Raw genomic sequence first — 20,034 nt, forward strand, 5'->3', positions numbered from 1 at the left:
CCTAACATCCTATTTGCCACCACTTCCTGTTGGAGTTACCTCCAACCTGCACCTCACCCCTACCCCTCCCTGCCCCTCTCTTCTGAAACCTGCTAATGTGTCTCAAAAGTTTGCTTCTTGTGTGCTCAGGTCACCATGATAGTCCAAGTCTTCCTGTCCATCTCCGGGGTTCTCTGTTTCCACTTTCCCCACATTCCACCCCCATCGTCCCGTCTTCAGCTTCCCTCTGTGCTCCTTGAGATGCATCTAGCAGGGTTTCCTTCTGCCTGCCCCCAGTTTGCTGTGACCACCGGGACCTCTGCACTTGCCTTCCTCTGCCTCGGCCAGGACCCTCTACCTCTGGACCCCCTGTGGCTTCTAGGGGTCCAGAGCACAGAAAGATCTTCTCTGACAATACCAACCACTTCTTCCCTTCCGCAACTGCTGCACTTTTTACTTTAAAGGCTCTTAATCTAGCTTCTCCCTTTCTGTCTGATGATTCATGCAAGAGTCCTCTGAGGACAGATCTATTAGTTGTTTTCCCCATTGCTGTAACGAAATATCTGACAAAGGCAATTGAAAGGGAGACAAGTTTACTAGGGGATGCAATTCATCATGGTGGGGAAGGCATGGCGGAAGGAACACAAGGCTCCCGGTCGCATCACATCCGCTGTCAGAGAGCAGAAGGAGATGAGTGTTCATGCTCAACTTACTTTGGCCTTTTTAGTCCAAGACCCAAGCTCATGGGTAGGTGCTACCTGCTTTCAGGATGAGGTCTTCCCACTTCAATCAGCCTAGTTGAGAAATGTCCTCTGACTTAGGGCTTAAGAGCACTAGCTGTTCTTCCAGAGGACCCAGGTTCAATTCCCAGCTCCCACATGTTAGCTCACTGTCTGTAACTGCATTTCCAGGGAACCTGGCACCCTCCCCTCACTGACATACATACAGGCAAAACATCAATGCACCTAGAAATAAGTCTGTTAAAAAAAGACAGAAATGGCTTCACCAACATGCCCCAAAGCTTGTCCTCTAGGGGACTATCAATCCCATCAAGTTGACAACCATTATTAACCATCACATCAAATAAACCAGATTGTCTCCCCTACCCCAAGTTTACAGGCTTGAAATGGGTGTACAGTAAGTGTCTCTTTAACAGACGCATGCTGTCCAGCTGGCCCAAACTTATCACAAATGATGCAGGTCCATGACTTGAAGAAGAAGCAAGGATGCTAAATGCTGGCAGGCTGATGGTTTCCAGTGTCCACTCCTAGCCTGGGTTCTTCTGTCTACCACTCTCTGTGCCTCCAAATTCTTCCCAGCAGCGTTATCTTCAGCATCTCCATGCTCAGCTGGGGTCAGCAGGTGCCCAGAGGCGACAGGCTCTCCAGTCCTTACCTTTGGAGAAGTCTACATGGTTATTCCTCCTGACTCTGTTGCTCTCCAGGTCCAGTCAGCCTGGTGTCCACAGCAGGGCTCCAGGGACACTCCCAGCCTGCAGTCTGCTTCTTTTCAAGACTCCATGCAGCTTCCTGAAGGCTGGCCACTCCAAGGTTTAACCCTGCTCCACTCCACTAGCCGGCACTTCCACTGCTCCTGACCCTGCTAACCATCTCATTCCACTATGCTCTTTGTTCTTGGGGCTCTAGCCCCGCCATGTGGCATCCTGTTTTCAAAATTCAGTTCCCACATGTCCATGATGTGTCTTCCACTTGGAACAGGAGCTCAGGCAGGCCGGCCTCTGACCAGGGAAGCGGAAAGCTACCCCCTACCTTCTAGGCTGTCTGGAGAGCCTCTGAGGGATGACGCCAATCCCATACCTTATATCCTATCAAATCTCCAAGGGTCAAGGAGCCCGGGTTTGCTGGCCAAGGCTGTGTGAGACCAGAGTCCAGCAGCAGCACAACTTTAGCCTCAGCCCCAGTCTCAGCCTCCTCAGCAGCTCCTCAGCCAGAATTCTGCTGCAACTAATGTACCTGTCCTTCCAGCTTTCTGCCTGTTCTGAGTCAGTATCCCTCCTGGGGATTTGTGATCAAGCCCATATTCTTCCAAACACATCTTTCTTGCCATGTCAATCAAGGGAAGTTTCTGGGCATTGTATCCCAGGTCCTTGCTGATGGCATAAGCTCATCTACTGTGTGCCCAGGAAACTGCACACAGGGACAGGGCACAAACCTGCCTGTCTCTTTCCATCTTTTCTGTTTCTTGGCATTTGCTGTGATGGCTCCTGTCCAGGCAACCCCCACTTCCTTCTGGATACTGTGTTTAGTTATTGCACACAACAGATATGATGTTGGGGTCATAGTTAAAGGTGGGGGACTCAGATAACCCAAAACCCTCTTGCACAAACCTTTCATCAAAAACAAGACGACCTTTTATTTTTTTTTTTAAAGACAAAAATGAAAGGAGGGATCACCATGCAGTCAAGTCCTCCTGAAATCTTGTTCCCTACAAGGAGTCAAGCTTAAGGCTGTATCTGATGAGCTTTCTCTTAAGCATTAGATGCCAGCTCCTTCAAGGCTGCTGAGAAGTGAGGTCATAGCAAGGGTCCCTGAGACACAGAAAGGACTCTGGTGACTGGAACCGTCAGGATGTCTATTCTTCTGCATAGCGTCTGCCTGCTCCTCAGCCATGGCAGCTGGCTCTGATCCTGCTCCCAGGACCAGGCTTCCCTGTGTGGTTTTAGTGGTATGAGGGCCGAGGGTGTCACTCACAACTTGTTAATGGGCTGGCATGTGTCACTAGCAGCTTATTAATATGCAAATTATCAAGCTTCACCCCAGACCAACTGTTGAGGAATTTTGGAAGGCATTGGAGGCTGAGTCCTGATGTCCTCCAGGCCGTTATGTGGTCCAGGCCTGTTGGGAGCTGTTGGGGGCTGTGGACCCCCGGACCCTGAACTCCCTGTGAGTGGCTTGTTTTTCCTGTGTTTGCAGCTGCTCTGAGCAAAACGACTTGTTTTCCTCTGCTCCGAGCAGGGGCTGCAGCTGCTCTGAGCACGAGACCCTGATATCAGGGGAGTGGGTACTGATGGGACTGCTGCTGAAAGAGCCCAAGAGCTGGGGCATGGCTATCAGTTAAGGATCCCTCTACAAAGCTTCCCCTGGGCTCAAAGTTGGATTCTTGTATCAAGGATGACCCGTGTCCTCGTCTCTTTGTCTGTCTCTGTGTCCGCATGTTCCAATCTCCAGCCCCGTGCTTCAATCTCCAGCCCCGTGCTTCAATCTCCAGCCCCGTGTTTCAATCTCCAGCCCCGTGTTTCAATCTCCAGCCCCGTGTTTCAATCTCCAGCCCCGTGTTTCAATCTCCAGCCCCATGTTTCAATCTCCAGCCCCGTGTTTCAATCTCCAGCCCCATGTTTCAATCTCCAGCCCCGTGTTTCAATCTCCAGCCCCTTGCCCAGAGACTCGCGAACCATAACAGAAGCACTAACCATTCTGTAGTGCAGGTGCCACATGACAGGCGTAGAACTCTACACTGGCCCAGTCCACTAGTCAGACGGCAGCCGAACAAGTGGCCAGGTGTGTATACTTGCAGTGGCTCCCACCGTCTTCTGGGAAATATTAGCACTCGGTCTTCCAAGGAGCCAGAATTCCCGGTCTGCACCTGGGAGGTTTAGTGGACGCTGCATAGAGATACCTCCTCTGGATTGAAGCATTCAGGCCTACAGAAAACCTGGAGGCTGATGTCTCTCAGGAAACCCCAGAGAACCTGGAGAACCCCAGAGAACCTGGAGGCTGATGACTCTCAGGAAACTCACCCAAGGCTCCTCCCCAGAGGCTGGACTCAATTGCAAGCAACTGCTGGAGCAGAGGGGACTCCATCCACGCCACACAGCGTTCATGAGGACTTGCTCATGCAGGGGTAGGTTTTGAGTGATGTGGCTACCTGAATCACCCAGGACTCTGAAAGCAGCCCCTCCCCCACAGTCCTGTAAGTACCCCCATAAGCAAAGCGGCCCACCAAGATGGATTTGCAGGAATCCTTTCTTTGGTCCCTGGTTGCCTCTATCTGGGGTGAATAGAAACAGACTCCCAATAGAAAGTTGCAACAATGAGTCACTTCTCTGGGCAGTGTTCATTTCCCAGATGACAAACACAGGTTCAAGGCCGGTGTACAAGACTGAATACACAGCGCCCAGCTAGCCAAGAGTCCAATACTGGCTTTTTTTCTCCCACTGTTTGGGACTCGGGATATGTTTCCAGCCAGCTGGGCAGCATGGAGGTTGATGGATGCAGCATACCCTTATAATCCCCAGGTACCTTCCTGAGGTAATTGTCCAGCTCAGTTCTTGGCATTTACCACTCAGCCTGGTCTGGGCTGCCCTGGGAGCTGAGAAGTGGAGAAGCAGAGGTTGTGTGAACATGGGAAAAGCACACAACATTCTACCCAGCACCATGGTGACATGCTAATGATAAATGGGGCTAGGACTTGAGGCAGGCTTGGCAGGGAGACCAAAGCCAGTGTGGACAGATGCTTGCCTTCCGTGGAATACTTCCGGCATAAGGTTTACCTGCTGGTCCAGGTCTGCTCCCAGGACCAGGTTTTCATGTGTGGTCTCAGAGGGTGTCATTAGCAGCTTATTAGCAATATGTGAGCCCATCCAGTGCAGTGGATGTACACAAGCTCTTGGCTTTGTATTTTCCTGCAGAAAACTAGGATATTCTATTCTGTTTTACAACTCTGTGTGTGTGTGTGTGTGTCTGTGTCTGTGAAGGCTTTATTGTGCTCCAGCTGCATTAGTAGAAAGATAAATATAATCAGGGTTGCCTCACTGTTTGTGCATTTAACCTTTTCTTTTAGTGCCAAGGAATTAGAACTAGAGACCAGGGAGACTGTCTGGTCCTTAAGAGCACTTGTATAAGCCTGAGGTTTTGAATTTGAATCTCAGTTCTCACATAAAAAGCTGGGTGTGGCCACATCTGGCCATAATTCCTTTCCTGGGTCAGGGAAGCTGGCAGAGATAGGATGGGTTACCAGGACTAGACAGCCAGCCAGTCTAGTAGAAAAACCAGCTTTAGAGTCAGTGAGAGACCCCGTCTGAAGGGGGAAAGGCAGGGAGCAATAGCAAAGACCCTGCTCATCCTCTTGTGGTGTGTGTGCTTGCGCATGAACACACAAAAGAAGCTAAAGCTTTTATGGCTCATTAGAAATGTGACCCTGGAGACTCTCTGCGGCCTTGGAAGCCCTCACCTGTTCAGTCTCGCCATGTCATCGTCCAGGACACCCGTCACCTGCCCTCTACACATCTGTCAAAGCGTACCTGAAAAGGTAGCGAAGCGGGAGCAAAAAGTGGGTTCTGAGTCAAGACTTAAAACACAGGGATTTGAGTTCACAGTTGCCCCGACAACCTGTGTGAGCAGAGACTAAAGCATCGCCTGTTTCCCCAACTGCTAAAATACTGTGTTAACAATCTCTCAAAGTTCAGAAAGGGAGGCGGCCGTTTACAATAGGACCTGGGCCAGGCACTAGTCACAGCACTGCATGCCAGACAGGCCTAGGGGACCAACGGGCAGGGATGCGAACCGGTGTGTGGCAGATGCACCGCTGGCGATTCACTTGTCCATTTCTTACTTAGATGAAGTTTATAGTCCTGGTGGGCTCAAAAACCTTGGCACTTCCAAGGACTGCTCCGGTGTGTGTGTGTGTGTGTGTGTGTGTGTGTGTGTGTGTGTGTGTGTGTGTGTGTTCGCCACTTCCAAGGACTGCTCCGGTGTGTGTGTGTGTGTGTGTGTGTGTGTGTATGTGTGTGTGTTTGTCCCGCTCCGGGGTGTGTGCGTGCGCGCGCGTTTGTGAGTGTGCATGTGTGCATGTCCCGTTCCTGCCGAGACCCGGGAGAGGGCAGGACTAGTGTTTGGACAAGTCCCTGCGGACCTGCACGTGCCCAGAGTGGCCGGGTTGCTGAGGCGCCGCCTCGGCGATCCAGGGAGGACCATGGGGCGGGGCGCGGGGTGGGGTCTAGAGCTTGGCTCTGCGGTGCGGACAGAGCAGCGGGTGGCCGTTGCGCCCCGGCGGCACCATGCTCGGTGTGGTGCACTTCCTTCGCAGCTTCTTCAAGGTGAGAGAAATCGTCCCAGGGACCTAAAGCCGGACTTGCTCGCAGCGTCTAGCAGAGGTCCTGGCGGGTTCCAGGGAGCGGGGAACAGTCGCGCTATAGGCTGTCTATGGGTGGCTACGAGGTACCGAAGTACCGGCTACGAGGTACCCAAGAACGATCTGTGCTGCGGTCACAACTTCTAGAAGTTCTGGATCCGGAGGCAGTGGCCAGCGCAAGTGTGGCCTTGGTGTCAGTGGGCGCCTCGAGGGGTTGGAGGTGGGAACGCACAGGGGAGGAGGGGCTCCGGGAAGATGGCCTTGACCTGGGTTGGAGGACTGGCAAGGGTCCGGGCGCTTCTGGGTTTGTCGCAGCCTTGGGGTTGGTGTTGGCCTGGAGCTACCCAGGAAGTGGTTGCTAATTTTATTACCTGGGCTGAATGTATCAGAGGGAGATAGGTATCAGAATCTGGGTTGGGGCACCATCGTGAGCAAGTGCCTAAGACACTGTAGGAAAATAGGACCTTAGAGGAGCCGAGTCCTGGGCTGGAGACCCCACTGTTCTGGGATGTTACCATTTTTCTTGCCTACACAGGGATCGCGGGGTGGGCAGCTGGCTGCAGAGCACTGGCCGAGGGTTAGCTGCAGGTTGCCAAGCTCCACCCCTCCAGGTGGGCGGTGTGGGAGGTGGGAGTGTGTCCTGACTTCAGGACCAAGGCTTTAAGAATCCGGAAGCTTCAGCTGGAGGCCCGCAGGAGGAAGCCCAGGGTCAGGCCGACGACAGGTGATGTTGGGAGGAGCTGTCACAGCTCTGTGGCTGCCCTGTGGAATGACCGAGAGTGAGGCCGAGTCTGCTAACCCGGAGAGTTCTGAGGGATAAAGCAAGTGACCCAGGCTGAGCTCTGCAGGAAGGAACCCTGATCTCAGTCTTCACCTTTGCCATCTGGAAGGGCAACCCGCTTACCAAGGTGGTTACAACACTATTAAGAGGAGGGGGTGCTTTCTAGGGTTGCACACTGAGGTCAAGAAGGGAGACCATGCTTGGCTGCTGTCCAGGTTTTGGCTTTTGCTATCCAGGCTCTTGGAATAATGATCCTGTCACAGAATCCCAAGCTATTTGGTCCCCAGTTAACCACTTGGGGTTTAGGTTTCCTGTTTGGAATAGTGTGCGTAATTCATTTTGCTCCTTTCAGCTGAGGATCTTATGCAACCTTTTGGGTATTGTTTTTGTGAGCCCCAGGGACCTTGGTTCTTCCCCACCTATGACCAACCATAGGCAATAGTAAGCAACAGGTAGCCTAGGTGACAGGTTAGCTAGGCAGAGACTCCAGACTGTGCTTGCCTCCTCTCATGGAATAGGCGGAGTGTAGCTTACCGGAGGCTGTTGGCAACTCTGGGATGGCTTCCCTGCCTGTTTGCTAGCCAGGACTGGGAACTGGGGACAGAAAGTCCCCACCTTCCACTCTTACTCACTGTCCTGTCCCTAGACCCTCTTACCCCACTCCATGTATACTGAGGGCAGGGTCACCATGCCTTGGAGATGCTTCCCTGGGAGAAGCTGGAGGCCACCACATCCATTTCTAGCTGTACAGGTCCAGTCTACAGAGCTACATGTGAATACAGATATCACAGTTTTATTTTCATGACACTGGCCGTGTGGGAAGTGATGGGGACCACTGGCTGCAGTGGGCTTCTGTAGGAATTATCTGGACAGGACCTTGATTATCAACCTCAGTGTCTCCAGTTGGATTGTTAACAGAGCCACAGCTAATCTCTGAGTCCCAGGAGAAACAGTGCCACAGATGCCCAAAGCCCAGGTAGATGAGGCTTCTGCTAGGCCTATCTTCAGACTCCCTGTGGCACTATGTCTTCTATGAGCAGGTAAGCATGCCTAGTTCAGGTGGACCAGACAGATATAGCTCACCCTTGCTGTGGGTTCCCATGGCAGAGAGCCTTTGGTGGCACCAGGAGGGATGTGTGCTGTCTCAAAAGACCAGAGCCCCATCCATGCAGGCCACAGTCATGCTTGTCTCTTTCAAGGAAGCACTCTCGAATGTTACCGACAACTGGGCATCCCAGCTATCCACCGAAGTGGTAGATGTCTCTGTCAGTAAACTTGTCCTATGTCTAGTACTGTAACATGAGGGGCCAGGCTTGTTTGTGCTTCTGTCCTGCCCAGTACACCACAGCTATTTAGCCCCAAAAGAAAATCACACAGAGATCTCTATAAGTTATAAAGCTGATTGGTCCATTAGGTCAGGCTACTTATTAGTTCTTGTAGCCTATATTAACCCATTATTCTGATCCATGTTAGCCATGTGGCTCAGTACCTTTTTCAGTGGGGAAGATCACATCCTGCTGCTTCAGTGATCTGGGCAGGAGTGGGAGGAATCAACTTCCTCCTTCCCAGAATTCTCCTGTTCTCATTGCATCATCTCTACTTTCTGTCTGGTTTTCCCGCCTATACTTCCTGCCTGGCCAATCAGTGTTTATTTAAAACATGATTGACAGAATACAGACAAGTCTCCCGCACCATAGTACAACAGTCAAACGCTTAGGATATCTTGCCACTTGCTTTTATCCAAGGACTAACAACATGATGTCATAGGCCATCAAGAGGCTATTGGAGACAGAAAGGACAGGTCTCAGTTAGCTGAGGGATGGCACAAAGTTAGTGGGCAAGGCAGCGAAGTGACCCCTGTTCTGGGAGTGTGAGCTGTTTCTATTGATTCCTGACTATATGTATGGACACTGACATGTTGTGCACCTATGTGCATATACGGGATCACACACTGGCATGCTTATGTGCACACACAGTCACACACATATCAACAAGCTTATGTATATATGTTTGCACATAGGGCACAAATACTGGCATGCTCATGTACACATGCATGTGCCTGCATACCAGCAAGCTTATGCACACATGTACATACATACAGGTATGCTCCTGTGTATACCTAAACACACAGTACACACACACACCAACGTGCTCAGTTATACAATATACATGTATACTAGCATTCTTGTATACACACATATGCATGCACACCTAGCCACACACATACACATGTACCTGCATGTAGGCCATAAACAGACATCTGTTGACTGTTGCTCATGCATATACATGCACACCAGCTCCAAGAGACGTGTATACACATGGTACATGTATACTGGCATGCTTGTTCACATACATGCACCCTGGCATGCTCCTATGCACACACACACACACACAACAGGACACACACATATGATTGTGGTCTCCCAGGCATGTCTGTGTACAGGTGCATATACATGCAAGAGGACTCCATCAAAAAAATATCTTTGTATTAGTGCTAGAGATTACAGCATATGTGTTCCAGTATGGAGGTCACATGGTGATGAGGGAATCCCCATAGGTCAGCCTAGGTCAGTCCACTGACTCCTTTTATTATTACCATTTTAATTACTCCACACACATATGATGGTCATGTGCATTCCATGATGCATGTGTCGAGGTTAGAGGACAACTTTGTGGAATCAGGTCTCTTTGTTCACCTTTACATGGGATTCAGGGATTGAACCCAGGCCATCAGCCATCTCGCCAGTCACCTACAGCATCCTTCATGACTGCTGCACAAACCCAACAGGCAGAATAAACAGCTCCTGGTTGGTGGTGTGCCTTTAGTCACCACGGATGAAGGATCAGCAGTGAGTCACTGTTTTGGACTGGTAGCCTTTCTTGCTACTTAAGTGTGTATACCGCGGGTCAGGGAACAGGGTGGAGTTTCTGTCAGCCTCTGATTATGCCTTTGACAGCTGAACACTCAGGACAGGGAATTCACCATAGGGCAAGCTTAGGTCTTCGATAGTCTCTATGAGGTGGACTTGGGTTGTGGTTCTGTTTTGCGGTCTGCCATGCCTCTACATCTGTTGAGCCCTTACTCCTGATGGTGGAATTTGGTGACACCCAGAGCCAGGAGGAGTTATCTCAGAACCAATGTTTAATACTTCCTAAAAAAGGTCTATGTAGTTATCTATACAGACATTTGGAAGATTTACACTGTGCCTGTGGTACTGATTCAGGTACGTGCAAGCCAGCTTCCTGCCGTGGTAAGAAGACACTTGAGAGAATCAGTTCTAAAGACAGAGGGTACAAGGGTTTCCATGAATGACTGGTTGATCCTGCTGCTTTGGAACTATGATGGGACAACACGTGGGACAGAGACTGCATCAAAGGCAGAGGGAGGAGGTGGCTCTGACCCAAAATCGTTCTCTAAACCACATCTCTTAACTGATCTGTCACCTCCCTCTAGCACCAATCTAAGGACAATCCTTCTGAAAATGGACTTCGGTGGACAGTCTCGTTCCAAACTACAGCACAGTCCCCGCCCTACCCCACCCCCTCACACACCATGAACAAGCTATGAGTCTGCAGAGTCAGGCCAGGGACTTGCATAAGGGCCGTGGAGTTTACTCAGCAAATAGACTTTTAAAATTTATTTATTTATTTATTTTGAGACAGAGTTTCTCTGGGTAGCCTGGGCTGTCTGGAACCCATATTGTAGACCAGACTGACCCTGAACTCACAGAGATCTGCCTGCCTCTGCCTCTGAGTCCTGGGACTAATGGTGTGCATTACCACTAGTGAGTTCTCAACAAATATTTGCTGATCACCTACTATGTATCACACATTCTAGTCGCTGAGACTGTATACAAAACCTAGTTTAGATTTTGCTTTACATTTTTCTTGTGTGTGTGCACAAGCATACACTTGCACATGCATGTGTGTAGGCCAGAAATAGACATTTAGTGACTTCTTTAGTTCCTTTCCGTTTTAGTTTTTGTGACCTGGATTTTCCTTGAACCTGGAGCTCACTGATGAGACTGTATTGGGCGTGGTCCTCTGGTCTCCACTGTCCCCTCAGCAGTGCTAGGGTTACAAACATACTATACTGTGCTTGAATTTTTATGTAGGTACTGGGGATCCAAATTTAGGTCCTCATGTTCCCAGATCCAGATACAGTTTTTGATATTTGTTTTGTTTTTAATTTTAAGTTACCTTTATTGGTGTACGTGTGTGTGCATGAATGTGCATGGGTGCATGTGTGTGTATGTGTATGTGTGTACACATGGTGGTAAGGGGACAGCTTGCAGGAGTCAGTTGAAGAGAACATCAGAGCCCACGTGACAGGTGGGGTCTCTTCTTAGGCCTTTTTGGGCATGGGGGAGATTCCACAGCACAAGCCTGAAGCCATCTCTCTGATTCCCAGGCAGGAAACAGGGAAGGGGGGGTAGGGAGCAGGTCATGAGGCCACCCGTACCAACTTCCCCAGGTGGGAGACTATAAATTGGTAAGCAGAGGACTCAGGGGGAGCCTGTGGGCATCTGTGAGAGGGGAAGAGCTGCAGCCACTGGATCCTCACACTCTAGACTCACAACAGGAGAGGTCAAACAACATCTCTTCACCCCAGATAGAACCCTGATGAGCTGACAGACCCAAGAAACGATTCCACCCTCATCCAGCCTAGTGAACCAGGGACCTTACTGGGGTTGTTTGTAGGATGTTGCTTACAGACATGTGAATGACTAAAAGTCATCCCTGAAAAGCCCACCCTGGTGTGGGTGACAACTCACGAAAACTGTGTCCCTGTAGCCCCCTGCACAGCTAGGGACAGCTTGGCCAGCTGGGCAGTGTCCCTACCCCCGGCAATTGCTCTGGTGGCGCCTGCTGGATACTGTCCCTTTCTGAGCTTCCCAGTTTCTGTCCATCCTGGAGTCTGAGGAACCTCTCTCTTGTTTCACAACGCTGTCAACTTGACCCAGTACCTCTCTGTGGCAAGGATACAAGACTCTCGCCATGTGAAGCCACCGAGCCCAGCTGCGTGTATGTGGGATGGTGATAGATTATGGAACGTGGTAGGCAGCCCTCGCAGGGGACACATTCACGCCTCATCACGTCACAAAGATGCACCCTGTCTTTAAAACTTACAACCGGCGCCTCTCTCTGTAGACGAGGAGGGAGACAATGTCACAGAAGTGGTGGAACGGATGTCAGTAACAAAGTGTCAATTTCCTTCCCGCAGTGCAGGCTTTCAGTGAGAGCCCTGGGTGTCCCTGGTCTGTGTGCCTGTACTGGGAGGGGGGGGGACTTCTGTCCCAGTGCAGGTGGATGCTCTTGCAGGCCCTGCCCACAGTCTCTCATTACATATGACTTCCCTGCCGCACTCATCTGGAGGATACCCCTGCTGGGCACCCACAGGGTGGTGGGCAGGGGAAGATGGATATGAACTACCTGGGGTTTGGGAGATGTAGGCTACTGACTGTGCTTTTGAGTTGTACCTAGAGAAGGAAGGATGTTCTTGGTCGGGAATGGGATGACTTCTTCCTGCTCTGATGGCCTGGGGACTGGGAGGGCTGTGATGTGACCTAAGAAGCAGTGCCTGCCTCCCTCTGTAGCTGGTAATTGGCATTGTGTGCCTGCGAGCTGTTGTTAGGTTGGGGATCCCTGCCAGCTCTGATCTGGTCAGTAAATTGCATAGCGTTGTTCCCAAGCAGCTGGATCTTTGCAGGCTGAGGGAGGTGAGCACCCAGGAAGTGCTGCGGGTGTGATTGTATTCTCAGCTGGCACTTCCCGTAGAGCAGGGGCTAGGGCGTCTCTGGCTGGTTTTTCCAGACAGACCACGTCCACCCTGGGAGGGTAATGTGGGGATGCTGTTAGTCCTGGAGTAGGCTGTGACTGACTCTGAGCCGAAAGAGTGAAGTGGGGTCAGTTGGGGTCCTCCTGACTGGATAAAAAGCAGCAGCCCAGAGCTGGGCACCTTGTGGGTGTCACACAACTAAGCTGGGTAATGTCACCTGGGGACTGTGACCCTTTGGCTGATACCATCTTCTACTCTTCTGGAAGCCTGGGCAGATGACTGTCTCAGACATCCCAAGTCAGCACCAGCAGGGAATGCAGGGCTTGTGGCTCAGGTAGAGCACTTACCTAGCTTGCCCTAGGCCTTGGGTTCTGTCCCCACCCCTGGGAACAACAGCCAAGAGATTTGCTTGGGGTCTCTGTGTGGTTCTGTAAGAGTCTTCTGGATCTTTGAGACTCAGGAGTTCATGTGTCTGTTTAGAAGTCAAGGCTGAGAGCCTCTGTCCTAATCCCAGCACCATGACTAAGTAGCTTAGACAAGACTCTTAACTGTTTTAAGCGTCTAAGTCTATATGCAGGGCTGTCTAGCCTTTGACACTGGGATATGACATTGCTATCCTCACGTGTTCTGGGTCACATGTAGCCTGCAAGCTGCAGCTTGGACATGCCTGGATAGGCCATCATACCTGTGCCACTTCAGGAGCGTCTGGCAGGCACAGGGCATGTGCCAAACACTCCATCCATGCTAATCTAATCTCCTATGACATTTTTATACTGAGAGAAGCAAATCCTTCCACTTTTACAATGTGTATCCTTTTGAGAGTTTCTCAAGGCTATCCTCTGCAGAGAGCAGGACCGGGCTTGACCCCTAGAGGGGCTGGGCAGGAATTAGGCAGTGGAAGTGATATCTGGAAGCCGGACTGATCCCTGACATTTCCTGTGTTTTGGGATATGCTGAGTTGCACAAATCAGCTATGGATTACATTACGACTTGATGCACTATTAACGGGCACCGACTTTTAAGACCATGGCTTCTCTGAGCTAAGAACTCGGGAGTCAGATACAAACAAGTGTAGCTGGAGAGGGGAAATTCTCTGAAGCAGGGGCACTGTCAAAAAGGCCTCCTAGGTTTAAAGCAGGCTGCTGACCCTGGGGGTTCTGGGCCTGCCAAGGACAACCGGAGAAGCTGCTTAGGTTCCGGGAAAGAGTTGTCTTGTGTCAACAGCCTGATGCTTCAAGGTCAGGGCTGCCAGCATGGTTGCCATGGCCACGTTGAGGCCTCAGATGCCACATGTATTCCATTCTTTAGTTCTGGAGGCCCTTACCCCTGCCTAGCCTTTCCGACTGATACAGGTTGGCACAGTACCACAGGAGTGCCTGGAGGGTCCTGCACCTATCCCAAGGCCCACCTTAAGCATCCCCAGGCCGCAGTTTGCAGCGGGACAGTACCACTGGGATGGAAAATTCAGTGTCTCAGGCAGAACACTGGGCAGGGCTGAATAAGGAGTGCCAGCTCTCCTGCTGCCATGAGGTAGATGCTCCACCCTGAATGCACTGCGCCACCCAGCCTGGCCTCAGCCTTTTCTCTGGACTGCCCTGCCTGCTTTGCAGTGCTGTACTGGCTTCGTGAGCTTTTATTCCAGCTGTCAATCATGTGCCACATACCGGGCTGGTCTTGAACCTGAGTTTCATAAGGACTAGGATCTCTCCTAGTGTCTGCTAACCAGGCCTGCCCTTTAGTTTGTCCCCTGGGTGAGCTGCACGTGGGATGGATGTTCAGGTAATAAGCTTCTGGGAGCAGGCACGTCTGCTCTTGTCCTTGGCTGTCCTGGGAGATCTGCCTTCTACATGCCAGGGACATGGCAACAGGTCAGGGCGCATGAGTGCTCCCTTCCTTTGGATCCACTGTTAAGGTAGTCCCATACCACATAAACTGGGATAGTTTCGAAGACTTATACACTAGAAAGAAAGAAATAATTAAACTTTGCTGAAAGAAATTTACCAAGACACAAAAAAATGGAAAAGGCATTTTGTTTCTAAATTTGAACTTCTTTTTCTTTTTTTGGTTTTTCAAGACAGGGTTTCTCTGTAGCTTTGGAGCCTGTCCTGGAACTAGCTCTTGTAGACCAGGCTGGCCTCGAACTCACAGAGATCTGCTTGCCTCTGCCTTCCGAGTGCCAAGATTAAAGACATGCACCACCATCGCTCAGCTTAAATTTGGATTTTTAATATTGTTACTATGTCAGTGTTGCTGAGAGTGCTCCCTAGACTGACATCACCACTGCCGAGGGTGCTCCTCAGACTGACATTGGCACAGCCTGGAGTGCTCCCCTGGCCAGTTTCAGTGCTGCCTGCAATGATCCAGGACTGATGTCAGCCCTTCCTAGACTGCTCCAGGGATTCAATACAATTTTTTTGTTTTTGTTTTTGTTTTTCAAGACAGGATTTCTTTGTGCCGCTTTGGAACCTGTCCTGGAACTTGCTCTGTAGACCAGGTTGGCCTCGAACTCACAGAGATCCGCCTGCTTCGCCCTTCCAAGTGCTGGGATTAAAGGCATACACCACCACAGCCCTGCTCAATACAATTTCTTTAATGCCAATCAATTTTGCCTCTGGTAGAAAAAAAAATTCTAAAATTTTCTTGTAGTTTCAGTGACTCCAAATAGCTAAAATAAACTTCATAAAGCCAATGTCTGAGAACAAAACATGAAATGTTTGCTACTTGGGTTACACAATGCTTTTGGATATGACACAAAAGCAAAAATGGTAAAAATAAAAATGAAGTTGATGTGGAACGGGCTTGAATTTTAAAAGTACGCAGTACACAAAATACTATGAAAAGGCTTAAGACGCAATCCACTAAGAGGGAGAAAAATCTTTTCAAAGGATATGTCTGACAGGGACTTGCACCTAGAGTATAAGCCGCATAGGTCAATTTAAAAGAAGTCACTTCCGCAGTGACATCACACATGACTAATAAATGCACAGAGATTCCTTTGCTGTTGTAAGTTACTGGGAAACCTAAACAAGAATTATGGTGACACCTTCTGTGTCCTCTGTCACTGAATGAAGACACCAGCAGTTGTAGGTGCCTTGCACGTGGAGCCTTGCACATTCCAGTTGGGTTTTGTAAGATGGTTCCTGCGCCTTGCAAAACAGTTCACCAGCTAAATCCAAAGTTACCACTTGACCAAGTGATCGCCTCCAGTACATTTAGCCAAGAGAAATGAAATCATACGGCCACAGGGACTTGGTCCTGGATACTTAAAGCTATTTCAGCAAGGGGAGCCCCAAACTGTGAAGAGCTCAGGTGTCTGTTGTGTGCATTTTGATGTGTGGGTGGTATATGCACATGTGCGTTCAGGTCAGGTGTAATTCTTTGCTGTGATCCCTTCACACAAGCTCTCTCACTGAGCCTGAAGCTAGGCTACCGGCAGAAAGGTCCATGGATCCTCCTGTTTCTGTCGCCTTAGCACTGTGAGTGCAGGACCCTCTGCAGCCTTGCCAGGCTTTTATATGGGAGGTGGAAATTTGAACTCAGGTCCTTGTGTGGACATAGCAAGTGGTCTTAACCACTGAGCCATCTCCCAGGTCCGCAGGTATCTCTGAGCAGCGAGAAGATAAGCAGCTTGTGGCACCTCCGTACAATGGAATCCGGTTTAGCAACAGAATGAGTTGACACATGCATCAACACTGGTGAGACTCAAAATAACCGCCTGCAGACAGGAGCCAGCAACAGCATGTGTAGTTCCTTTAATAGGAACTTTCCAGAACAGACAGACACAAAGGCAGACTAGGTCTAGGTGTTAGGAGAGAGCGGCGGTAGACACCACAGCTAGTCTGTGGAGATTTCTCTGGGGGAGAATGGAAATGTTCCAAAGCAGACTAAGGTAATGTCTGCACAAGCCTGTCAACTTACTTAAAAGAGTTAATTCCTGGAAATGGGCAATTTGTTCAATATGTGAATTTATAGTTCAATAAATTGAAACTCTTAGGTGAGTGCCGAGGGCTGGGGAGATGGCTCAGATGGTAAAGAGCTTACCACATGAATTAAATGCTGGATTAAATGCTCAGAACCACCCCCCTGCCACACACACACACACACACACACACACACACACACACACACACACACGAGAAAACCCACCCCACCAGGTACAATGGAGAGTGCTCATACCCACAGTTACAAGGGAAGCAGAGACAGGCAGATCCCTGAGGCTCATTGATCAGCCCACCTAGCCGAATCATCATGCTCCAGATGAAGGGCTGAGACCCTGTTTTAAAATAGGTGAACGGGGCTGGAGAGGTGGCTCAGTGTGTACTCCTGATGCTGAATTTAGCTATTGTTCAGGCAACACTCACCTGTAGGGCTCTCCCTCTTTCACCATCCCTTCCTTCTTTCTTCTCCCCCTTTTCCCCAGTTGCTGAAAAAGAAAATGGCAGGTACCCTATCTAGAGAATCCGCATCTGAGTGTCTGATTTTTATTTCCCAAGAGAAATTTCCTGAGGCCTTGAGTAATCAAAAAAAAACAAAAACAAAAAACAAAAAACCTCAGTGTGTCTTATAAAGGACCACAAAAGAGAAAAAAGAGAAAATAACCCCTCAAACAATTTCTCTCTTTATCGTATGTTTTTGGTTTTTTTTTTCCTCTTGTGACTAGTGGGGCCAAGGGCCTGTAAGGCAGTTGGCAATTAGGATGTTCCCAAGAGATTTGCCTTTTAACTATGCTTGGTTTAGACATGCAACCAATCCTCTCAATATTGGGCTATTATAAGCATTGCGGTAGTCTCTCATGCAGTCTCGTGTAACCAGGTGAGGAATGCTGCAATCTTCCAGGGAACCCTCTCTCTCTCTCCGGTGAGAGCACTTTGGGGTTGGGTTCGAACTGCTCTGTGTCAGCAGGGTGGTCCCTGAACTGAGGCACACCAGGAGGTTGGCACTGTTGGAAGCTCCGTAACAGACGGGCGTGTGGGAATTCCGCAAGGGTGCCGGAAACCTGACAATCACTGGAGCTAGGGTCAGATGGTGGCTAGTCCCGTGGCTTGTGAGGACCAGCACATGTCCAGACATGTAAGGACACCATGTCTCAGGAGCACAGCGGTAGCACCCTGGGCCCAGAGACCTGAGACACTATGTCTCAGGAGCACAGCGGTGGCACCCTGGGCCTGCCTCCAGAGGTCCAGGATTGCATTGCTGGACAATGCTGCATTGTTCCCATGGGCATTAGCTTTGTGCTATCTGGGCTTAGGGTTGATTCTTTAATGTACTGAGTTAGTTATCTTGTAGTCGGTTCATTAACATACCAGAGCCCGCCTTAGGCTTGGCTCATGTCGGAGCCGCCTTGCTGCTGGCTCCTTGTCGTGCAAGCCCTACATCGTTCCAAGTGTGCGCAATGGTTTCCAAGTTACACAGAGTGGTTTCACCTACATCCAAACACCCCTTTGAACCCGGCCAGCCTAAGCAGACTTCCTGGAGTCTCTGGTAACAGTAGTGACAAGACTCTTTGGTGACCGTGGTTTTCTTGAGTCCCTGACCAAGCCCCTAACCTCAAGAATGAGTTAATCTAGCTGTCTACTTAGCATGGCTTATGGTGATCCTGATTTCCTGAGGGAGCTGAGGGGTGTCCCTTAGCTAGACGATTGACCTAGCCCAACCAGAACGTTAGGTCTCTACCAGGCCAGAGATTCTATTCTATTGGCCAGGAGATTTCTCTTAACAGGCCTTCATTGCTACTCTTCTTGCCATAATATGGCTCGTCTATAAGGGTAAACATAGAATCACTTAGAAGTCGGATCAGAGTTCAGAGCCCACACAAAACATCTTTGTCGTCTCTGGCCTCTGGCGAGGATGAACCTGCCAAGAAGTCCCTACCCACACCCCTGGCTCTCGGCCAAGAGACAAACTGACTGCTCTTCTTTGGGGTCTTTTCACCCTAGACCCTCTAGTCCCATTTTAAACTTCTGTTCCATCATCCCTACCTCTGAGAGGCAACCCTAACTGCCATTGTGGAATTGGGGTGACGACCAATCTGTCTTCTTTCAGCTGATTGGGGGTATCAGATGTGGAGGTCAGGGTAACCCTGCATTAAGTTTTGGTGTGGGAGAATTATCTGTATTCTGACAATCATGAATTTTAATAAAATGCTGATTGGCCAGGCAGGAAGTATAGGAGGGTCAACCAGACAGGAAGTAGAGGCAGGGCAATGAGAACAGGAGAAGGCTAGGAAGGAGGAAGCCCATTCCTCCATTCCTGCCCAGACCACAGAGAAGCAAGATGTAACCTGCCCCGCTGGAAAAGGTACTGAGCCACATGGCTAACACAGACAAGAATTATGGGTTACCGTAAGATGTAAGAATTAGTTAATAAGAAGACTGAGCTAATGGGCCAATCAGTTTTGTAATCTTTTGGAGTCTTCTGTATGATTTTCTTTGGGGTATACCGGCTGTGGGGTGCCGGGTGGGACAAATACACCAACAAGCCAGCCCTTCATGTTACAAGGTTTATCTAAAAGACCCTGTCTTAGTCACTGGTCTATTGTTGTAAAGAGACACCGTGACCAAGGCAACTCTTATAAAGGAAAGCATTTGCTTGGGGGCTTGCTTACAGTTTCACAGGCTTAGTCCATCACCATCATAGGAAGTATAGTGGCAGGCCGATGTGATGCTCAAGTAGCTAAGAGCTACATCCTGATCTGTTGGCAGGAACAGAGATCAGGCCTGACTTGGCCATTTTAACTCAAAGCTCATCCCCAGTGACACACTTCTTCCAGCAAGGCCACTCTGACTCCAACAAAATTATTACGCCTTCCCCTGCTTCTCAAATAGTGCCACTCCCTGGTGACCAAGCGTTGAAACCTATAAGCCTCTGGGGGCCATTCTTACTCCAACCACAACCCCAAAAGTTCATCAGTAGTTCTCTTTGCATAACAGCCTGCTGTGGGGGGAAATGAAGTCCTTGACTGGTGCCTGGAAGAGATGATAGGGAGAAGGAAAAGAAGGGTCATCAGCATGATGAGTCCTGGGCCAGGCCTAGGAGAAGCCAGGACAGAGGCTGGGTTTTAAATGTCCAAATCAAAGCCCAGTAGGGTCTCTTGATGGGCCCACAGAGCATCGAGTCTTTGGCTCCTCTTCAGTTTTCCTTTAGTTCCAGCCCTGGCTGAAGCCAAGGTCTGTTTTCAGGCCCTTTGATCGCCGTTGGAGCGACTAGAATCAGTGTGAGGTCCTTCCCTGCTGGCTTCTAGACAGGGAAAGAAAAAAACCAGCCATCATTTGATCTTTAGGTTGGAACGGTTAGTAGGCCTGAACTCTCAGTTATAGGTGGGTGCTTCAGTGAGCCAAGGTCTGAAGTTCTATAACTGGGCTACCTTTTGCTTTAAGAAGAAACTTATTACTGAGAAATAGTTGTC

At 49.9% G+C, this 20,034-nt stretch overlaps 1 protein-coding gene across 3 annotated transcripts in view; it reads left to right on the forward strand.

The window, feature by feature from the left end:
* Positions 1–5,907: 5,907 nt before the first annotated feature.
* Arhgef4 (Rho guanine nucleotide exchange factor 4) overlaps positions 5,908–20,034 on the forward strand; it is a 164,160-nt gene continuing 150,033 nt past the window's right edge. For 2 of the 3 annotated variants that reach the window (XM_087898060.1, XM_087898061.1), the window contains exon 1: positions 5,908–6,034. In XM_087898060.1, coding sequence (XP_087754186.1) covers positions 5,996–6,034 — 39 coding nt within the window. In that variant the 5' untranslated portion in view covers positions 5,908–5,995. The remainder of the gene's footprint in view (positions 6,035–20,034) is intronic. The other variant, XM_087898059.1, reaches the window with a different exon arrangement.

This window comes from Myodes glareolus, chromosome 18 (assembly GCF_982192425.1).
Source record: "Myodes glareolus chromosome 18, mMyoGla1.1, whole genome shotgun sequence".
Classification (NCBI taxonomy): domain Eukaryota; kingdom Metazoa; phylum Chordata; class Mammalia; order Rodentia; family Cricetidae; genus Myodes; species Myodes glareolus.